The sequence below is a fragment of the Salmo trutta genome, chromosome 15, assembly GCF_901001165.1.
Source record: "Salmo trutta chromosome 15, fSalTru1.1, whole genome shotgun sequence".
In the NCBI taxonomy this organism is placed as follows: Eukaryota; Metazoa; Chordata; class Actinopteri; order Salmoniformes; family Salmonidae; genus Salmo; species Salmo trutta.
Genome location: NC_042971.1, coordinates 52,606,668 through 52,626,941, shown reverse-complemented (window position 1 = coordinate 52,626,941; position 20,274 = coordinate 52,606,668). Strand labels below are relative to the sequence as shown.

Sequence of the window (20,274 nt, the reverse complement as noted above, 5' to 3'; positions counted from 1 at the left end):
CTACAGGCTACTGGGAAGGGTTTCACATAACACTCAGAAGTGGGGTGGGTTAGGTATTATCTCCAACTCAGATTACCCAGAGACCCAAGGGGAAAAGAGCTGACCTGTAGCATGACCCCTAATGATAGGGTGAGGAGGGAAGGAGATGAGTAGAGGAGAGGGGGAGAAGGGTTGAGAGGGACGGAATGGAGGAAAGGAAGAGAAGAGGAGGGTGTTGAAAAGGGAGGACAAATGGAGAGGGAGAGAAGAAGGAGGAGGAGAGGAGAAACAGAGGAAAGGGAGAGGGGGTGGAGGAGAGAAGGAGAAGGGAGTGAGAGAGAGCGAGGAAGCCAAGCAGATGCTGGTGCAATTAAAGCGACGGGGGGAATGTGACGAATGCGGTCAATCTGTCAAACCCCCCCAGAGTCCCAATATTACCTCCAAGATATACTGTGGAGCCTGCAGGGTCTCTACACCATCAGAGGGAGGAGGCAAAGAGGAGGGGAGATGCTGACTCTCCCTGCCGTCCTTTCTCCACCACAACGCTGTCTTTCTCTCTCTCTTGTTATCTTATGTTCCCTCTGAATTTCATCCTTCACTTTCTATCTGTCCCTCTATCTTTCTGTTTTTCTCCCCCTTGCCTTTCGGAGCTTGGTTACAGAAGTTTAACAAGTTTGTAAGTTTAAGTTTGTCACAGTTCCTGTCACAGTGGAGACACAACATGTCAAACCAAACCCCTGGCAAAAATGACTGGAAACCAGTGTCCTTAAAGTACTGTAGCAGGAGAAAAACATGCCATATGAACTTATAAATATCCACATTATTTGAGCTATATTGGTAGAAGGACACAGTCAAGTGCACTTGGAGGTTACCACGCCTGTGCCCTGCCCTGCATGGACCTAACCCCGTCTGTACCCGGCCCGACAACAGGGGTCGCCACCTGGTCTCTCTGACCTGTCTTTCCTTGCCTCCAGGCCACAGAACAGAGAGCAGAGAGCATAGATCAGAGAGCAGAGAGCAGAGAGCAGAGAAAATAACAGAACAGAGAACAGAGAGCAGAGAGCAGAGAGCAGAGAGCAGAGAAAATAACAGAACAGAGAGCATAGAGCAGAGAGCATAGAGCAGAGAACAGAGAGTAGAGAACAGAGAGCAGAGAACAGAGAGCAGAGAACAGAGAGCAGATAACAGAGAGTAGAGAACAGAGAGCATAGAGCAGAGAACAGAGAACAGAGAGCAGATAACAGAGAGTAGAGAACAGAGAGCATAGAGCAGAGAACAGAGAACAGAGAGCATAGAGCAGAGAGCACAGAAGAGAGAGCAGAGAGCAGAGAGCAGATAACAGAGAGTAGAGAGCAGAGAACAGAGAACAGAGAACAGAGAGTAGAGAGCAGAGAACAGAGAACAGAGAACAGAGAACAGAGAACAGAGAGTAGAGAGCAGAGAACAGAGAGCAGAGAACAGAGAGTAGAGAGCAGAGAACAGAGAACAGAGAACAGAGAACAGAGAGTAGAGAGCAGAGAACAGAGAACAGAGAACAGAGAGCAGAGAACAGAGAACAGAGAACAGAGAACAGAGAGTAGAGAGCAGAGAACAGAGAACAGAGAACAGAGAGTAGAGAGCAGAGAACAGAGAGCAGAGAACAGAGAACAGAGAGCAGAGAAAATAACAGAACAGAAAACAGAGAACAGAGAGCAGAGAGCAGAGAACAGAGAACAGAGAACAGAGAGTAGAGAGCAGAGAACAGAGAACAGAGAACAGAGAACAGAGAGTAGAGAGCAGAGAACAGAGAACAGAGAGTAGAGAGCAGAGAACAGAGAGCAGAGAACAGAGAACAGAGAGCAGAGAAAATAACAGAACAGAGAACAGAGAACAGAGAGCAGAGAGCAGAGAGTAGAGAACAGAAAGCAGAGAACAGAGAGCAGAGAACAGAGAGCATAGAGCAGAGAACAGAGAGCAGAGAGCAGAGAACAGAGAGCAGAGAGCAGAGAACAGAGAAAGGAGAGCACAGAACAGAGAACAGAGAGCAGAGAACAGAAAACAGAGAACAGAGAACCGAGAGCAGAAAGCATAGAGCAGAGAGCAGATAACAGAGAGTAGAGAACAGAAAGCAGAGAACAGAGAGCAGAGAACAGAGAGCATAGAGCAGAGAGCAGATAACAGAGAGCAGAGAACAGAGAGCAGAGAGCAGAGAGCAGAGAGCAGATAACAGAGAGTAGAGAACAGAGAACAGAGAGCATAGAGCAGAGAACAGAGAACAGAGAGCATAGAGCAGAGAACAGAGAGCAGAGAGCAGAGAACAGAACAGAGAACAGAGAACAGAGAACAGAGAGCAGACAGCAGAGAGCAGAGAAAATAACAGAACAGAGAACAGAGAGCAGAGAGCAGAGAACAGAGAGCAGAGAGCAGAGAACAGAGAGCAGAGAACAGAGAACAGAAAACAGAGAACAGAGAACCGAGAGCAGAAAGCAGAGAACAGAGAGCATAGAGCAGAGAACAGAGAGCATAGAGCAGAGAGCAGAGAGCATAGAGCAGAGAGCAGATAACAGAGAACAGAGAGCAGAGAACAGAAAACAGAGAGCATAGAGCAGAAAACAGAAGAGAGAGCATAGAGCATAGAGCATAGAGCAGATAACAAAGAGCATAAAGCAGAAAAAATAACAGAACAGAGAACAGAGAAAAGAGAGCATAGAGCAGAGAACAGAGAGCAGAGAACAGAGAGCAGAGAACAGAGAGCATAGAGCAGAGAGCAGATAACAGAGAGCAGAGAGCAGAGAGCATAGAGCAGAGAGCAGATAACAGAGAACAGAGAGCAGAGAACAGAAAACAGAGAGCATAGAGCAGAAAACAGAAGAGAGAGCATAGAGCATAGAGCATAGAGCAGATAACAAAGAGCATAAAGCAGAAAAAATAACAGAACAGAGAACAGAGAAAAGAGAGCATAGAGCAGAGAACAGAGAGCAGAGAACAGAGAGCAGAGAACAGAGAGCATAGAGCAGAGAGCAGATAACAGAGAGTAGAGAACAGAAAGCAGAGAACAGAGAGCAGAGAACAGAGAGCAGATAACAGAGAGCAGAGAGCAGAGAACAGAGAGCAGAGAGCAGAGAGCAGAGAGCAGATAACAGAGAGTATAGAACAGAGATCAGAGAGCAGAGAACAGAACAGAGAACAGAGAACAGAGAACAGAGAACAGAGAGCAGAGAGCAGAGAACAGAGAGCAGAGAACAGAAAGCATAAAGCAGAGAAAATAACAGAACAGAGAACAGAGAACAGAGAGCAGAGAACAGAGACCACAGAGCATAGAGCAGAAAGCAGATAACAGAGAGTAGAGAACAGAGAGCATAGAGCATAGAGCATAGAGCAGAGAACAGAGAACAGATAACAGAGAGCATATAACAGAGAGCAGAGAGCATAGAGCAGAGAACAGAGAACAGAGAGCAGAGAGCAGAGAACAGAGAGTAGAGAACAGAGAGCAGAGAGCAGAGAAAATAACAGAACAGAGAACAGAGAACAGAGAGCAGAGAGCAGAGAGCAGAGAGCAGAGAAAATAACAGAACAGAGAGCATAGAGCAGAGAGCGTAGAGCAGAGAACAGAGAGTAGAGAACAGAGAGCAGAGAACAGAGAGCAGAGAACAGAGAGCAGATAACAGAGAGTAGAGAACAGAGAGCATAGAGCAGAGAACAGAGAACAGAGAGCAGATAACAGAGAGTAGAGAACAGAGAGCATAGAGCAGAGAACAGAGAACAGAGAGCATAGAGCAGAGAGCACAGAAGAGAGAGCAGAGAGCAGAGAGCAGATAACAGAGAGTAGAGAGCAGAGAACAGAGAACAGAGAACAGAGAACAGAGAGTAGAGAGCAGAGAACAGAGAACAGAGAACAGAGAGTAGAGAGCAGAGAACAGAGAACAGAGAACAGAGAACAGAGAGTAGAGAGTAGAGAGCAGAGAACAGAGAGTAGAGAGCAGAGAACAGAGAGCGGAGAACAGAGAGTAGAGAGCAGAGAACAGAGAACAGAGAACAGAGAGCAGAGAACAGAGAACAGAGAACAGAGAGTAGAGAGCAGAGAACAGAGAACAGAGAACAGAGAGTAGAGAGCAGAGAACAGAGAGCAGAGAACAGAGAACAGAGAGCAGAGAAAATAACAGAACAGAAAACAGAGAACAGAGAGCAGAGAGCAGAGAACAGAGAACAGAGAACAGAGAGTAGAGAGCAGAGAACAGAGAACAGAGAACAGAGAACAGAGAGTAGAGAGCAGAGAACAGAGAACAGAGAACAGAGAGTAGAGAGCAGAGAACAGAGAGCAGAGAACAGAGAACAGAGAGCAGATAAAATAACAGAACAGAGAACAGAGAACAGAGAGCAGAGAGCAGAGAGTAGAGAACAGAAAGCAGAGAACAGAGAGCAGAGAACAGAGAGCATAGAGCAGAGAACAGAGAGCAGAGAGCAGAGAACAGAGAACAGAGAGCAGAGAACAGAGAACAGAGAGCACAGAACAGAGAACAGAGAACAGAGAGCATAGAGCAGAGAACAGAGAGTAGAGAGCAGAGAACAGAGAGTAGAGAACAGAGAGCAGAGAGCAGAGAAAATAACAGAACAGAGAGCAGAGAACAGAGAGCAGAGAGCATAGAGCAGAGAACAGAGAACAGAGAGCAGAGAGCAGAGAACAGAGAGTAGAGAACAGAGAGCAGAGAGCAGAGAAAATAACAGAACAGAGAGCAGAGAACAGAGAGCAGAGAACAGAGAGCATAGAGCAGAGAGCATAGAGCAGAGAACAGAGAACAGATAACAGAGAGCATATAACAGAGAGCAGAGAGCATAGAGCAGAGAACAGAGAACAGAGAGCAGAGAGCAGAGAACAGAGAGTAGAGAACAGAGAGCAGAGAGCAGAGAACAGAGAGCAGAGAACAGAGAGCATAGAGCAGAGAGCATAGAGCAGAGAACATAGAGCAGAGAACATAGAGCAGAGAACAGAGAGCATAGAGCAGAGAACAGAGAGTAGAGAGCAGAGAACAGAGAGCAGAGAGCAGAGAACAGAAAGCATAAAGCAGAGAAAATAACAGCACAGAGAACAGAGAACAGAGAGCAGAGAACAGAGAGCAGAGAACAGAGAGCACAGAGCATAGAGCAGAGAGCAGAGAACAGAGAGCAGAGAACAAAGAGCATAGAGCAGAGAACAGAGAGCAGAGAACAGAGAGCAGAGAACAGAGAGCAGAGAACAGAGAGCATAGAGTAGAGAGCAGAGAGCAGAGAGCAGAGAACAGAGAGCATAGAGCAGAGAGCATAGAGCAGAGAACAGAGAACAGAGAGCAGAGAAAATAACAGAACAGAAAACAGAGAACAGAGAGCAGAGAGCAGAGAACAGAGAACAGAGAACAGAGAGTAGAGAGCAGAGAACAGAGAACAGAGAACAGAGAACAGAGAGTAGAGAGCAGAGAACAGAGAACAGAGAACAGAGAGTAGAGAGCAGAGAACAGAGAGCAGAGAACAGAGAACAGAGAGCAGAGAAAATAACAGAACAGAGAACAGAGAACAGAGAGCAGAGAGCAGAGAGTAGAGAACAGAAAGCAGAGAACAGAGAGCAGAGAACAGAGAGCATAGAGCAGAGAACAGAGAGCAGAGAGCAGAGAACAGAGAACAGAGAGCAGAGAACAGAGAACAGAGAGCACAGAACAGAGAACAGAGAGCAGAGAACAGAAAACAGAGAACAGAGAACCGAGAGCAGAAAGCATAGAGCAGAGAGCAGATAACAGAGAGTAGAGAACAGAAAGCAGAGAACAGAGAGCAGAGAACAGAGAGCATAGAGCAGAGAGCAGATAACAGAGAGCAGAGAACAGAGAGCAGAGAGCAGAGAGCAGAGAGCAGATAACAGAGAGTAGAGAACAGAGAACAGAGAGCAGAGAACAGAACAGAGAACAGAGAACAGAGAGCAGAGAGCAGAGAACAGAGAGCAGAGAACAGAGAGCATGGAGCATAGAGCAGAGAACAGAGAACAGAGAGCATAGAGCAGAGAACAGAGAGCAGAGAGCAGAGAACAGAACAGAGAACAGAGAACAGAGAACAGAGAGCAGAGAGCAGAGAAAATAACAGAACAGAGAACAGAGAGCAGAGAGCAGAGAACAGAGAGCAGAGAGCAGAGAACAGAGAGCAGAGAACAGAGAACAGAAAACAGAGAACAGAGAACCGAGAGCAGAAAGCAGAGAACAGAGAGCATAGAGCAGAGAACAGAGAGCATAGAGCAGAGAGCAGAGAGCATAGAGCAGAGAGCAGAAGAGAGAGCATAGAGCAGAGAGCAGATAACAAAGAGCATAAAGCAGAAAAAATAACAGAACAGAGAACAGAGAAAAGAGAGCATAGAGCAGAGAACAGAGAGCAGAGAACAGAGAGCAGAGAACAGAGAGCATAGAGCAGAGAGCAGATAACAGAGAGTAGAGAACAGAAAGCAGAGAACAGAGAGCAGAGAACAGAGAGCAGATAACAGAGAGCAGAGAGCAGAGAGCAGAGAGCAGAGAGCAGATAACAGAGAGTATAGAACAGAGATCAGAGAGCAGAGAACAGAACAGAGAACAGAGAACAGAGAACAGAGAGCACAGAGCAGAGAACAGAGAGCAGAGAACAGAAAGCATAAAGCAGAGAAAATAACAGAACAGAGAACAGAGAACAGAGAGCAGAGAAAAGAGAGCACAGAGCATAGAGCAGAAAGCAGATAACAGAGAGTAGAGAACAGAGAGCATAGAGCATAGAGCATAGAGCAGAGAACAGAGAACAGATAACAGAGAGCATATAACAGAGAGCAGAGAGCATAGAGCAGAGAACAGAGAACAGAGAGCAGAGAGCAGAGAACAGAGAGTAGAGAACAGAGAGCAGAGAGCAGAGAATATAACAGAACAGAGAGCAGAGAACAGAGAGCAGAGAACAGAGAGCATAGAGCAGAGAGCATAGAGCAGAGAACATAGAGCAGAGAACAGAGAGCATAGAGCAGAGAGCAGAGAGCATAGAGCAGAGAACAGAGAACAGAGAGCAGAGAGCAGAGAACAGAGAGTAGAGAACAGAGAGCAGAGAGCAGAGAACAGAGAGCAGAGAACAGAGAGCATAGAGCAGAGAGCATAGAGCAGAGAACATAGAGCAGAGAACAGAGAGCATAGAGCAGAGAACAGAGAGTAGAGAGCAGAGAACAGAGAGCAGAGAGCAGAGAACAGAAAGCATAAAGCAGAGAAAATAACAGCACAGAGAACAGAGAACAGAGAGCAGAGAACAGAGAGCAGAGAACAGAGAGCACAGAGCATAGAGCAGAGAGCAGAGAACAGAGAGCAGAGAACAAAGAGCATAGAGCAGAGAACAGAGAGCAGAGAACAGAGAGCAGAGAACAGAGAGCAGAGAACAGAGAGCATAGAGTAGAGAGCAGAGAGCAGAGAGCAGAGAGCATAGAGCAGAGAGCATAGAGCATAGAGCAGAGAACAGAGAGCAGAGAACAGAGAGCAGAGAACAGAGAGCAGAGAACAGAGAGCAGAGAGCAGAGAGCATAGAGCAGAGAGCATAGAGCATAGAGCAGAGAACAGAGAGCAGAGAACAGAGAGCAGAGAGCAGAGAACAGAGAACAGAGAACAGAGAGTAGAGAGCAGAGAACAGAGAACAGAGAACAGAGAACAGAGAGTAGAGAGCAGAGAACAGAGAACAGAGAACAGAGAGTAGAGAGCAGAGAACAGAGAGCAGAGAACAGAGAACAGAGAGCAGAGAAAATAACAGAACAGAGAACAGAGAACAGAGAGCAGAGAGCAGAGAGTAGAGAACAGAAAGCAGAGAACAGAGAGCAGAGAACAGAGAGCATAGAGCAGAGAACAGAGAGCAGAGAGCAGAGAACAGAGAACAGAGAGCAGAGAACAGAGAACAGAGAGCACAGAACAGAGAACAGAGAGCAGAGAACAGAAAACAGAGAACAGAGAACCGAGAGCAGAAAGCATAGAGCAGAGAGCAGATAACAGAGAGTAGAGAACAGAAAGCAGAGAACAGAGAGCAGAGAACAGAGAGCATAGAGCAGAGAGCAGATAACAGAGAGCAGAGAACAGAGAGCAGAGAGCAGAGAGCAGAGAGCAGATAACAGAGAGTAGAGAACAGAGAACAGAGAGCAGAGAGCAGAACAGAGAACAGAGAACAGAGAGCAGAGAGCAGAGAACAGAGAGCAGAGAACAGAGAGCATGGAGCATAGAGCAGAGAACAGAGAACAGAGAGCATAGAGCAGAGAACAGAGAGCAGAGAGCAGAGAACAGAACAGAGAACAGAGAACAGAGAACAGAGAGCAGAGAGCAGAGAAAATAACAGAACAGAGAACAGAGAGCAGAGAGCAGAGAACAGAGAGCAGAGAGCAGAGAACAGAGAGCAGAGAACAGAGAACAGAAAACAGAGAACAGAGAACCGAGAGCAGAAAGCAGAGAACAGAGAGCATAGAGCAGAGAACAGAGAGCATAGAGCAGAGAGCAGAGAGCATAGAGCAGAGAGCAGAAGAGAGAGCATAGAGCATAGAGCAGAGAGCAGATAACAAAGAGCATAAAGCAGAAAAAATAACAGAACAGAGAACAGAGAAAAGAGAGCATAGAGCAGAGAACAGAGAGCAGAGAACAGAGAGCAGAGAACAGAGAGCATAGAGCAGAGAGCAGATAACAGAGAGTAGAGAACAGAAAGCAGAGAACAGAGAGCAGAGAACAGAGAGCAGATAACAGAGAGCAGAGAGCAGAGAGCAGAGAGCAGAGAGCAGATAACAGAGAGTATAGAACAGAGATCAGAGAGCAGAGAACAGAACAGAGAACAGAGAACAGAGAACAGAGAGCACAGAGCAGAGAACAGAGAGCAGAGAACAGAAAGCATAAAGCAGAGAAAATAACAGAACAGAGAACAGAGAACAGAGAGCAGAGAACAGAGAGCACAGAGCATAGAGCAGAAAGCAGATAACAGAGAGTAGAGAACAGAGAGCATAGAGCATAGAGCATAGAGCAGAGAACAGAGAACAGATAACAGAGAGCATATAACAGAGAGCAGAGAGCATAGAGCAGAGAACAGAGAACAGAGAGCAGAGAGCAGAGAACAGAGAGTAGAGAACAGAGAGCAGAGAGCAGAGAATATAACAGAACAGAGAGCAGAGAACAGAGAGCAGAGAACAGAGAGCATAGAGCAGAGAGCATAGAGCAGAGAACATAGAGCAGAGAACAGAGAGCATAGAGCAGAGAACAGAGAGTAGAGAGCAGAGAACAGAGAGCAGAGAGCAGAGAACAGAGAACAAAGAGCATAGAGCAGAGAACAGAGAACAGAGAGCAGAGAACAGAGAGCAGAGAACAGAGAGCACAGAGCATAGAGAATAGAGAGCAGATAACAGAGAGTAGAGAACAGAGAACAGAGAGCAGAGAGCAGAGAACAGAGAGCAGAGAACAGAGAACAGAGAGCACAGAGCAGAGAAAAGAGAGCAGAGAACAGAGAGCAGATAACAGAGAGTAGAGAACAGAAAGCAGAGAACAGAGAGCATAGAGCAGAGAACAGAGAACAGAGAGCAGAGAACAGAGAGCATAGAGCAGAGAACAGAGAGCAGAGAGCAGAGAACAGAAAACAGAGAACAGAGAACCGAGAGCAGAGAACAGAGAGCATAGAGCAGAGAACAGAGAGCAGAGAACAGAGAGCAGAGAGCAGAGAGCAGAGAAAATAACAGAACAGAGAACAGAGAGCATAGAGCAGAGAACAGAGAACAGAGAGCATAGAGCAGAGAACAGAAGAGAGAGCATAGAGCATAGAGCAGAGAGCAGAGAGCAGAGAGCATAGAGCAGATAACAGAGAACAGAGAGCAGAGAACAGAAAACAGAGAGCATTGTTCAGAGAACAGAAGAGAGAGCATAGAGCATAGAGCAGAGAGCAGAGAGCAGAGAGCATAGAGCAGATAACAGAGAACAGAAAACAGAGAGCATAGAGCAGAGAACAGAAGAGAGAGCATAGAGCATAGAGCAGAGAGCAGAGAGCATAGAGCAGATAACAGAGAACAGAGAGCAGAGAACAGAAAACAGAGAGCATAGAGCATAGAGCAGAGAGCAGAGAGCAGATAACAAAGAGCAGAGAGCAGAGAACAGAAAACAGAGAGCAGAGAGCAGAGAGCAGAGAGTAGAGAACAGAAAGCAGAGAACAGAGAGCAGAGAACAGAGAGCATAGAGCAGAGAGCAGATAACAGAGAGCAGAGAGCAGAGAACAGAGAGCAGAGAGCAGAGAGCAGAGAGCAGATAACAGAGAGTAGAGAACAGAGAACAGAGAGCAGCGAACAGAACAGAGAACAGAGAACAGAGAGCAGAGAGCAGAGAACAGAGAGCAGAGAACAGAGAGCATGGAGCATAGAGCAGAGAACAGAGAACATAGAGCAGAGAACAGAGAGCAGAGAACAGAGAGCAGAGAGCAGAAAACAGAGAACAGAGAACCGAGAGCAGAAAGCAGAGAACAGAGAGCATAGAGCAGAGAACAGAGAGCATAGAGCAGAGAGCAGAGAGCATAGAGCAGAGAGCAGATAACAGAGAGTAGAGAACAGAAAGCAGAGAACAGAGAGCAGAGAACAGAGAGCATAGAGCAGAGAGCAGATAACAGAGAGTAGAGAACAGAAAGCAGAGAACAGAGAGCAGAGAACAGAGAGCAGATAACAGAGAGCAGAGAGCAGAGAGCAGATAACAGAGAGTAGAGAACAGAGAGCAGAGAACAGAACAGAGAACAGAGAACAGAGAGCAGAGAACAGAGAGCAGAGAGCAGAGAGCAGAGAACAGAGAGCAGAGAACAGAGAGCAGAGAGCAGAGAGCAGAAAACAGAGAACAGAGAACCGAGAGCAGAAAGCAGAGAACAGAGAGCATAGAGCAGAGAACAGAGAGCATAGAGCAGAGAGCAGAGAGCAGAGAGCAGATAACACAGAACAGAGAGCAGAGAACAGAAAACAGAGAGCATAGAGCAGAGAACAGAAGAGAGAGCATAGAGCAGAGAGCAGATAACAGAGAGTAGAGAACAGAAAGCAGAGAACAGAGAGCAGAAAAAATAACAGAACAGAGAACAGAGAACAGAGAGCAGAGAACAGAGAGCAGAGAACAGAGAGTAGAGAACAGAGAGCAGAGAGCAGATAACAGAGAGCAGAGAACAGAGAACAGAGAGCAGAGAGCAGAGAACAGAACAGAGAACAGAGAGCAGAGAACAGAGAGCAGATAACAGAGAGCAGAGAACAGAGAGCAGAGAGCAGATAACAGAGAGTAGAGAACAGAGAGCAGATAACAGAGAGCAGAGAACAGAGAGCAGAAAGCAGATAACAGAGAGTAGAGAACAGAGAGCAGAGAGCAGAGAACAGAACAGAGAACAGAGAACAGAGAACAGAGAACAGAGAGCAGAGAGCAGAGAACAGAGAGCAGAGAACAGAGAACAGAGAGCATAGAGCAGAGAACAGAGAGCAGAGAGCAGAGAACAGAGAGTAGAGAACAGAGAGCAGAGAGCAGAGAAAATAACAGAACAGAGAGCAGAGAACAGAGAGCAGAGAACAGAGAGCATAGAGCAGAGAGCATAGAGCAGAGAACAGATAACAGAGAGCATATAACAGAGAGCAGAGAGCATAGAGCAGAGAACAGAGAACAGAGAGCAGAGAACAGAGAACAGAGAGTAGAGAACAGAGAGCAGAGAGCAGAGAAAATAACAGAACAGAGAGCAGAGAACAGAGAGCAGAGAGCAGAGAACATAGAGCAGAGAACAGAGAGCATAGAGCAGAGAACAGAGAGTAGAGAGCAGAGAGCATAGAGCAGAGAACAGAGAGCAGAGAACAGAGAGCATAGAGCAGAGAGCATAGAGCAGAGAACATAGAGCAGAGAACAGAGAGCATAGAGCAGAGAACAGAGAGTAGAGAGCAGAGAACAGAGAGCAGAGAGCAGAGAACAGAGAACAGAGAGCAGAGAGCAGAGAACAGAGAGCATAGAGCAGAGAACAGAGAACAGAGAGCAGAGAGCAGAGAACAGAGAGTAGAGAACAGAGAGCAGAGAGCAGAGAAAATAACAGAACAGAGAGCAGAGAACAGAGAGCAGAGAGCATAGAGCAGAGAACAGAGAACAGAGAGCAGAGAGCAGAGAACAGAGAGTAGAGAACAGAGAGCAGAGAGCAGAGAACAGAACAGAGAACAGAGAACAGAGAACAGAGAACAGAGAGCAGAGAGCAGAGAACAGAGAGCAGAGAACAGAGAACAGAGAGCATAGAGCAGAGAACAGAGAGCAGAGAGCAGAGAACAGAGAGTAGAGAACAGAGAGCAGAGAGCAGAGAAAATAACAGAACAGAGAGCAGAGAACAGAGAGCAGAGAACAGAGAGCATAGAGCAGAGAGCATAGAGCAGAGAACCGATAACAGAGAGCATATAACAGAGAGCAGAGAGCATAGAGCAGAGAACAGAGAACAGAGAGCAGAGAACAGAGAACAGAGAGTAGAGAACAGAGAGCAGAGAGCAGAGAAAATAACAGAACAGAGAGCAGAGAACAGAGAGCAGAGAGCAGAGAACATAGAGCAGAGAACAGAGAGCATAGAGCAGAGAACAGAGAGTAGAGAGCAGAGAGCATAGAGCAGAGAACAGAGAGCAGAGAACAGAGAGCATAGAGCAGAGAGCATAGAGCAGAGAACATAGAGCAGAGAACAGAGAGCATAGAGCAGAGAACAGAGAGTAGAGAGCAGAGAACAGAGAGCAGAGAGCAGAGAACAGAGAACAGAGAGCAGAGAGCAGAGAACAGAGAGCATAGAGCAGAGAACAGAGAACAGAGAGCAGAGAGCAGAGAACAGAGAGTAGAGAACAGAGAGCAGAGAGCAGAGAAAATAACAGAACAGAGAGCAGAGAACAGAGAGCAGAGAGCATAGAGCAGAGAACAGAGAACAGAGAGCAGAGAGCAGAGAACAGAGAGTAGAGAACAGAGAGCAGAGAGCAGAGAAAATAACAGAACAGAGAGCAGAGAACAGAGAGCAGAGAACAGAGAGCATAGAGCAGAGAGCATAGAGCAGAGAACAGAGAACAGATAACAGAGAGCATATAACAGAGAGCAGAGAGCATAGAACAGAGAACAGAGAGCAGAGAGCAGAGAACAGAGAGTAGAGAACAGAGAGCAGAGAGCAGAGAACAGAGAGCAGAGAACAGAGAGCATAGAGCAGAGAGCATAGAGCAGAGAACATAGAGCAGAGAACAGAGAGCATAGAGCAGAGAACAGAGAGTAGAGAGCAGAGAACAGAGAGCAGAGAGCAGAGAACAGAAAGCATAAAGCAGAGAAAATAACAGCACAGAGAACAGAGAACAGAGAGCAGAGAACAGAGAGCAGAGAACAGAGAGCACAGAGCATAGAGCAGAGAGCAGAGAACAGAGAGCAGAGAACAAAGAGCATAGAGCAGAGAACAGAGAGCAGAGAACAGAGAGCAGAGAACAGAGAGCAGAGAACAGAGAGCATAGAGTAGAGAGCAGAGAGCAGAGAGCAGAGAACAGAGAGCATAGAGCAGAGAGCATAGAGCAGAGAACATATAGCATAGAGCAGAGAGCAGAGAACAGAGAGCTGAGAACAGAGAGCATAGAGCAGAGAGCAGATAACAGAGAGCATAGAGTAGAGAGCAGAGAGCAGAGAGCAGAGAACAGAGAGCATAGAGCAGAGAGCATAGAGCAGAGAACAGAGAGCATAGAGTAGTGAGCAGAGAGCAGAGAGCAGAGAACAAAGAGCAGAGAACAGAAAACAGAGAGCAGAGAGCAGAGAAAATAACAGAACAGAGAACAGAGAACAGAGAGCAGAGAACAGAGAGCATAGAGTAGTGAGCAGAGAGCAGAGAGCATAGAGCAGAGAACAGATAACAGAAAGTAGAGAACAGAGAGCAGAGAACAGAAAACAGAGAGCAGAGAGCAGAGAACAGAGAGTAGAGAACAGAGAACAGAGAACAGAGAGCAGAGAACAGAGAGCATAGAGCAGAAAACAGAGAGTAGAGTACAGAGAACAGAGAACAGAGAGCAGAGAGCAGAGTACAGAGAACAGAGAACAGAGAACAGAGAACAGAGAACAGAGAGCAGAGAGCATAGAGCATAGAGCAGAGGGCATAGAGCAGAGAACAGAGAGCATAGAGCAGAGAACAGAGAGCATAGAGCAGAGAACAGAGAGCATGGAGCAGAGAACAGAGAGCAGAGAAAATAACAGAACAGAGAGCAGAGAACTGAGAGCAGAGAACAGAGAAAATAACAGAACAGAGAGCAGAGAACAGAGAACCGAGAGCAGAGAACAGAGAACAGGAAGCAGAGAACAGAGCTCAGAGAGCATAGAGCAGAGAACAGAGAACCGAGAGCATAGAGCATAGAGCAGAGAACAGATAACAGAGAGTAGAGAACAGAGAACAGAGAACCGAGAACAGAGAGCATAGATCAGAGAGCAGAGAACAGAGAGCATAGAGCATAGAGCAGAGAACAGATAACAGAGAGTAGAGAACAGAGAGCAGAGAGCAGAGAGCATAGAGCAGAGAGCAGAGAACAGAGAGCAGAGAGCATAGAGCAGAGAGCAGAGAACAGAGAGCAGAGAGCAGAGAAAAGAACAGAGCAGAGAGCATAGAGCAGAGAGCAGAGAACAGAGAGCAGAGAGCAGAGAAAAGAACAGAACAGAGAGCATAGAGCAGAGAGCAGAGAAAAGAACAGAACAGAGAGCAGAGAGCAGAGAGGAGAGAGCAGAGAGCAGAGAACAGAGAGCAGAGAGCAGAGAGGAGAGAGCAGAGAGCAGAGAGCATTGCCACTCACCTAGAGTCCCACAGGGTTTGTTCTTGTAAGTGCAGATGTCGTACCTGAGGGAGAAAAAGAAGAGAGAAAAAAACATGAGACATGATTCTTCTGTCAGGCTCTCTCTAGTTCTATCCTAGTCTATTTTACTCTACTCTATCCTAGTCTATTTTACTCTACTCTATCCTAGTCTATTTTACTCTACTCTATCCTAGTCTATTTTACTCTACTCTACTCTATCCTAGTCTATTATATTTTACTCTACTCTATCCTAGTCTATTATATTCTACTCTACTCTATCCTAGTCTATTATACTCTACTCTACTCTATCCTAGTCTATTATACTCTACTCTACTCTATCCTAGTCTATTTTACTCTACTCTACTCTATCCTAGTCTATTTTACTCTACTCTATCCTAGTCTATTTTACTCTACTCTATCCTAGTCTATTTTACTCTACTCTATCCTAGTCTATTATACTCTACTCTACTCTATCCTAGTCTATTATACTCTACTCTATCCTAGTCTATTATACTCTACTCTACTCTATCCTAGTCTATATTCTACTCTATCCTAGTCTATTATATTCTACTCTACTCTATCCTAGTCTATTATATTCTACTCTATCCTAGTCTATTATACTCTACTCTACTCTACTCTATCCTAGTCTATTTTATTCTACTCTACTCTAAGCACCTCTGATGTTGAAATGGGGCATCTCGGGCATCCACCTGCAGTATTTGACCGTAGTTTTTGTACTGCAACAGATTAGTCAAATCATGAAGGTTTGTCCTTCTATAAATGTCAACCAGCAGGCAGGCAGGCAGGCAGGCAGGCAGGCAGGCAGGCAGGCAGGCAGCAACACAGTCTTTGAAGTCTATTAAGACTCTGCTGTGTCCCTGTTGTGGCCCTCTCCCTCTGTCTGTCTGTCCCTCCGTCCTCCCATTTATCTGTCTGTCTCTCTTTCTCTGTCTATCTGATACAATACTAATCCAATCCAACGCAGGACAAACCCCTGAACGTTAAACAACACATCATACATTTACCATGAGTCATCCAGTCATTCCTAAACTTTTCATCTACTAAAAACCCAATGACACTGCAAATAAAATGTTGTTTTGCCCCCCTCGGTCCGTCTCCCCTCCACCCCCCTACCCTGGTAGACCGGTTACAAACCCATGAGGTATGGTCTCCAGGACAAACAGACTCCACCTCATTTACAAAATCTATTTATTTAGATTTATGTCCTTTAATTTCCCCCTGGGTTTCTCAAACACCACGGGCCACGTTCCAAACTAGACACACCGTGGCCACCAAGCCCAGAACCTAATAAAGCAACAACAGCGAGGGAAGGAGAGGTCACTATGTATAGCACAGTGCCTAGAGGGATGAGCTGGACCTGTACCATACATAACCTCCTCAAGGATAATGACTGTAACAACTCTGTCTGGGGAGAAGGTCTCCTCTCCTCTTGATGGGCCCACAATGGCAGAACAAGAGAATCAGAAGAACATAGGAGGGATAGAAAGAGAGAGAGAAAGAGAGAGAGAGAGAGTGAGAGAGAGAGAGAGATGTATTATTTTATTACAATGTATATTGTATACATTATTGCTTTGTCACGTTATTGCTTTGTCATGTTGATGCTCTTGGTATGGTTCCCAATTAGAGGCAGCTGATGTTCGTTGTCTCTAATTGAGGATCATACTTAAGGAGTCCCTGTTCCCACCTGCTTTGTGGGATATTGTTTTGTGTCTGTGCATGTAGCACCACTGAGGTCACGTTTTTGTTGTTGGTTATTTGTTTTTTGGTAGTTTCACTTTGAATAAAGATGTGGAATTCAAATCACGCTGCGCCTTGGTCCGTCCTTGTTAACAACTGTGACATGCTTTGGCAATAATTGGTTTTTCATGCAAATGAAGCAGCTTGAATTTGAGAGAGAGAGAGAGAGAGAGAGAGAGAGAGAGAGAGGCGGAGATAGAGAGACAGAAATAGACATACAGACAGGATAGGTCACTATCATTCCTAGAAGGATGAGCTATCAGAACAGACCGTCCACCTCAAGGATAATGTCTCTTCCTTATGTTTCTGACTGACCACAACAGACCGCAACCACAGGATACCAACGCCATGACAACCTCTGCCATGAACACTTCTACTATGACATCATGCTTGCTGTGTGCTCGCTGTAACCACAGTCTGCGCTCGGCAAGGTGAACCAACCTCACATTGCACGCTTAGAAGTTTAATTTAATTTTAATTGAACCTTTATTTTAACAGGCAACTCAATGAAGAAGAAATTATTATTTACAATGACGGCCTGGCAGAAGTTGAGTTTGGGAGTGCAGTACGCAATTCATATACTGTTAAAAGCCATACAGATGTAGGATCTTAATTTGATCACTCTTGTGTTGCTGAAAATGTTCCTGCCCAGCAGGAAATGCAAACTTGTAGTGTATTCAAGGTTTAAAAAGGCTTCTAAAGTTTAAAATCTCAGACTTGATTTTTCCTAACAAAAAATGTATCAACGCCTACAATTTTTTTTAAATTAATTTTAATCCACATAATAATTCACATTTCCTGTTGCAGCAGGATTATTTTCCTGCTTTGGCAAACTGGCTCAAATCAAGATCCTACATCTGTATACACTTCAATACTGACTTAGTAGTGACAGAGCCTCCAATGCAACACATAGATATCTGTTAGAAACAGTAAACACACAGCTGAAATAAGGAGATGGAGATCTATGATAAACTGCATGGCCTAGGGCAACCCTCATCAAAATCATTCATTGTCTTGGTTAGGTATTATCTCTAACCCAGATTACCCAGAGACCCAAGAGGCAAAGAGCTGACCTGTAACATGACCCCTGATGATAGGGGGAGGAGGGAAGGAGAGGGGTAGGGGAAAGGTTGCTGGTTCAAAACCCGATCAGCCTACGTGAAAAATCTGCCAATGTGCCCTTTAACAAGGCACTTAACGCAAACGTCTTCTGTAAGCTGCTTTGGATAAGAGTGTCTGCTAAATGACTAAAATGTAGATAGTAGGTAAGGCTCAACATGCCAAACTTCTCTAATGTTACTGACAGTCGTTGGGAGCCTTAGAAGTTATGCTGTGATTGTGATGCCAGAAGGCTACTGAAGGGGTTTTATGCAGTGCTGTCTCCAGCCGTCTGTTGTGTCCGTATTTATTGAAGAACTGGTCTGTACTGCTAAACTTACATCACCTCAGCCTTCTGCTACTACAGAGCTCTCCAGCGTGTGTCTGATGCTAAACCAACACTAGCTGCTAGCCGTTCACTAAAGCGTTTTGTTGTATGCACAGGGCATGCTGCACGCTGGTTACAGAGTTCAGCGACGTTCAGTGACTGTGCTTGTATTATAGGCCCTCTACAACATCTCATTATTGTATGAGAGAGACAGAGAGAGAGATAGATAGATAGATAGATAGATAGATAGATAGATAGATAGATAGAATGATAGATAGAAGGAAAGAAAGAGAGAGAGAAAAATAGGTAAAAATACTTGAATCAGTTATAGAACCCATTGCCCTTTATGGTTGTGAGGTGTGGGGTTTGCTCACCAACCAAGAATTCACAAAATGGGACAAACACCAAATTGAGACTCTGCATGCAGAATTCTGCAAAAATATCCTCCGTGTACAACGTAGAAGACCAAATAATGCATGCAGAGCAGAATTAGGCCGATACCTGCTAATTATCAAAATCCAGAAAAGAGCTGTTCAATGCTACAACCACCTAAAAGGAAGCGATTCCCAAACCTTCCATAACAAAGCCATCACCTACAGAGAGATGAACCTGGAGAAGAGTCCCCTAAGCAAGCTGGTCCTGGGGCTCTGTTCACAAACACAAACACACCCCACAGAGCCCCAGGACAGCAACACAATTAGACCCAACCAAATCATGAGAAAACAAAAAGATCATTACTTGACACATTGGAAAGAATTAACAAAATAACAGAACAAACTAGAATGCTATTTGGCCCTAAACAGAGAGTACACAGTGGCAGAATACCTGACCACTGTGACTGACCCAAACTTAAGGAAAGCTTTGACTATGTACAGACTCAGTGAGCATAGCCTTGCTATTGAGAAAGGCCGCCGTAGGCAGACATGGCTCTCAAGAGAAGACAGGCTATGTGCACACTGCCCACAAAATGAGGTGGAAACTGAGATGCACTTCCTAACCTCCTGCCCAATGTATGACCATATTAGAGACACATATTTCCCTCAGATTACACAGATCCACAAAGAATTCGAAAACAAAACCGATTTTGATAAACTCCCATATCTACTGGGTGAAATACCAGTGTGCCATCACTGCAGCAAGATTTGTGACCTGTTGCCACAAGAAAAGGTCAACCAGTGAAGAACAAACACCATTGTAAATACAACACATATTTATGCTTATTTATTTTCCCTTTTGTACTTTAACCATTTGTACATAGTTACAACACTGTATATATACATAATATGACATTTGTAATGTCTCTATTCTTTTGGAACTTCTGTATGTGTAATGTTTACTGTTTACTGTTTATTTCACTTTTGTTTATTATCTACCTCACTTGCTTTGGCAATGTTAACATGTTTCCCATGCCAATAAAGCCCCTTGATTTGATTTGAATTGATAGACAATAGCTAGAAAGAAAGAAAGAAAGAAAGTGTGAAATAGATAGAGGGAGGGAGGGAGGGAGGGAGGGAGGGAGGGAGGGAGGGAGGGAGGGAGGGAGGGAGAAAGAAAGAGTGAATCAGAACTTTGTTAGGGCCTGAGTATAATGGGACATCAAGATGTGTGTAGGCAATGAGATGAGCTGTGCTGAGCTGAGCGTCAGGATGCTAACATGCATCATTAACTATAAATAGTTAATGATGGACCCAGGAAGCTTTCATTAACCACTGTGTCTGCTAGAAAATTCCCCCATTCCCTGATGGAATCCACCTAAAGAAAGAGCACAGCGATTTTAAGACTGTTTACGTTAGCAACGCGCAGCTTTACTGTGTGGCCATTACATTTATGACTAAAGATATCCATGGAAAAATATCAGGTTAAAAAAGGATTTTATGAGATGATGAGTGATTTTGATGAGGGTTGCCCTAGGCCATGCAATTTATCATAGAACTACACTATGTATATTAAAGTATGTGGGAACCCCTTCAAGTTAGTGGATTGGGCTATTTCAGCCACGCTCGATGCTGACAGGCACACAGCCATGTAATCTCCCTAAACAAACATTGGCAGTAAAATGGCTTGGGGACTTTCAACGTGGCACCGTCATAGGATGCCACCTTTCCAACAAGTCAGTTGGTCAAATTTCTGCCCTGCTAGAGCTGCCCGGTCAACTGTAGGTGCTGTCTCAGCCGCAAAGTGGTAGGGCACACAAGGGCCTCTGGAAGTGACGTCAGCACAATAACTGTTTGTGGAAGCTTCATGAAATGGGTTTCTATGGCCGAGCAGCCACACACAAGCCTAAGATCACCAAGCACCATGCCAAGCGTGGGCTGGAGTGGTGTAAACCTCACCACCATTG

The 20,274-nt window shown here is 45.4% G+C and overlaps 1 protein-coding gene across 2 annotated transcripts in view; it reads right to left on the bottom strand.

The window, feature by feature from the left end:
- LOC115149323 (A disintegrin and metalloproteinase with thrombospondin motifs 6-like) overlaps window positions 1–20,274 on the bottom strand; it is a 163,718-nt gene that overhangs the window by 113,992 nt on the left and 29,452 nt on the right. For both annotated transcript variants that reach the window (XM_029692096.1, XM_029692097.1), the window contains exon 8: window positions 14,750–14,793. In XM_029692096.1, the coding sequence (XP_029547956.1) occupies window positions 14,750–14,793 (44 nt within the window). The remainder of the gene's footprint in view (window positions 1–14,749; window positions 14,794–20,274) is intronic.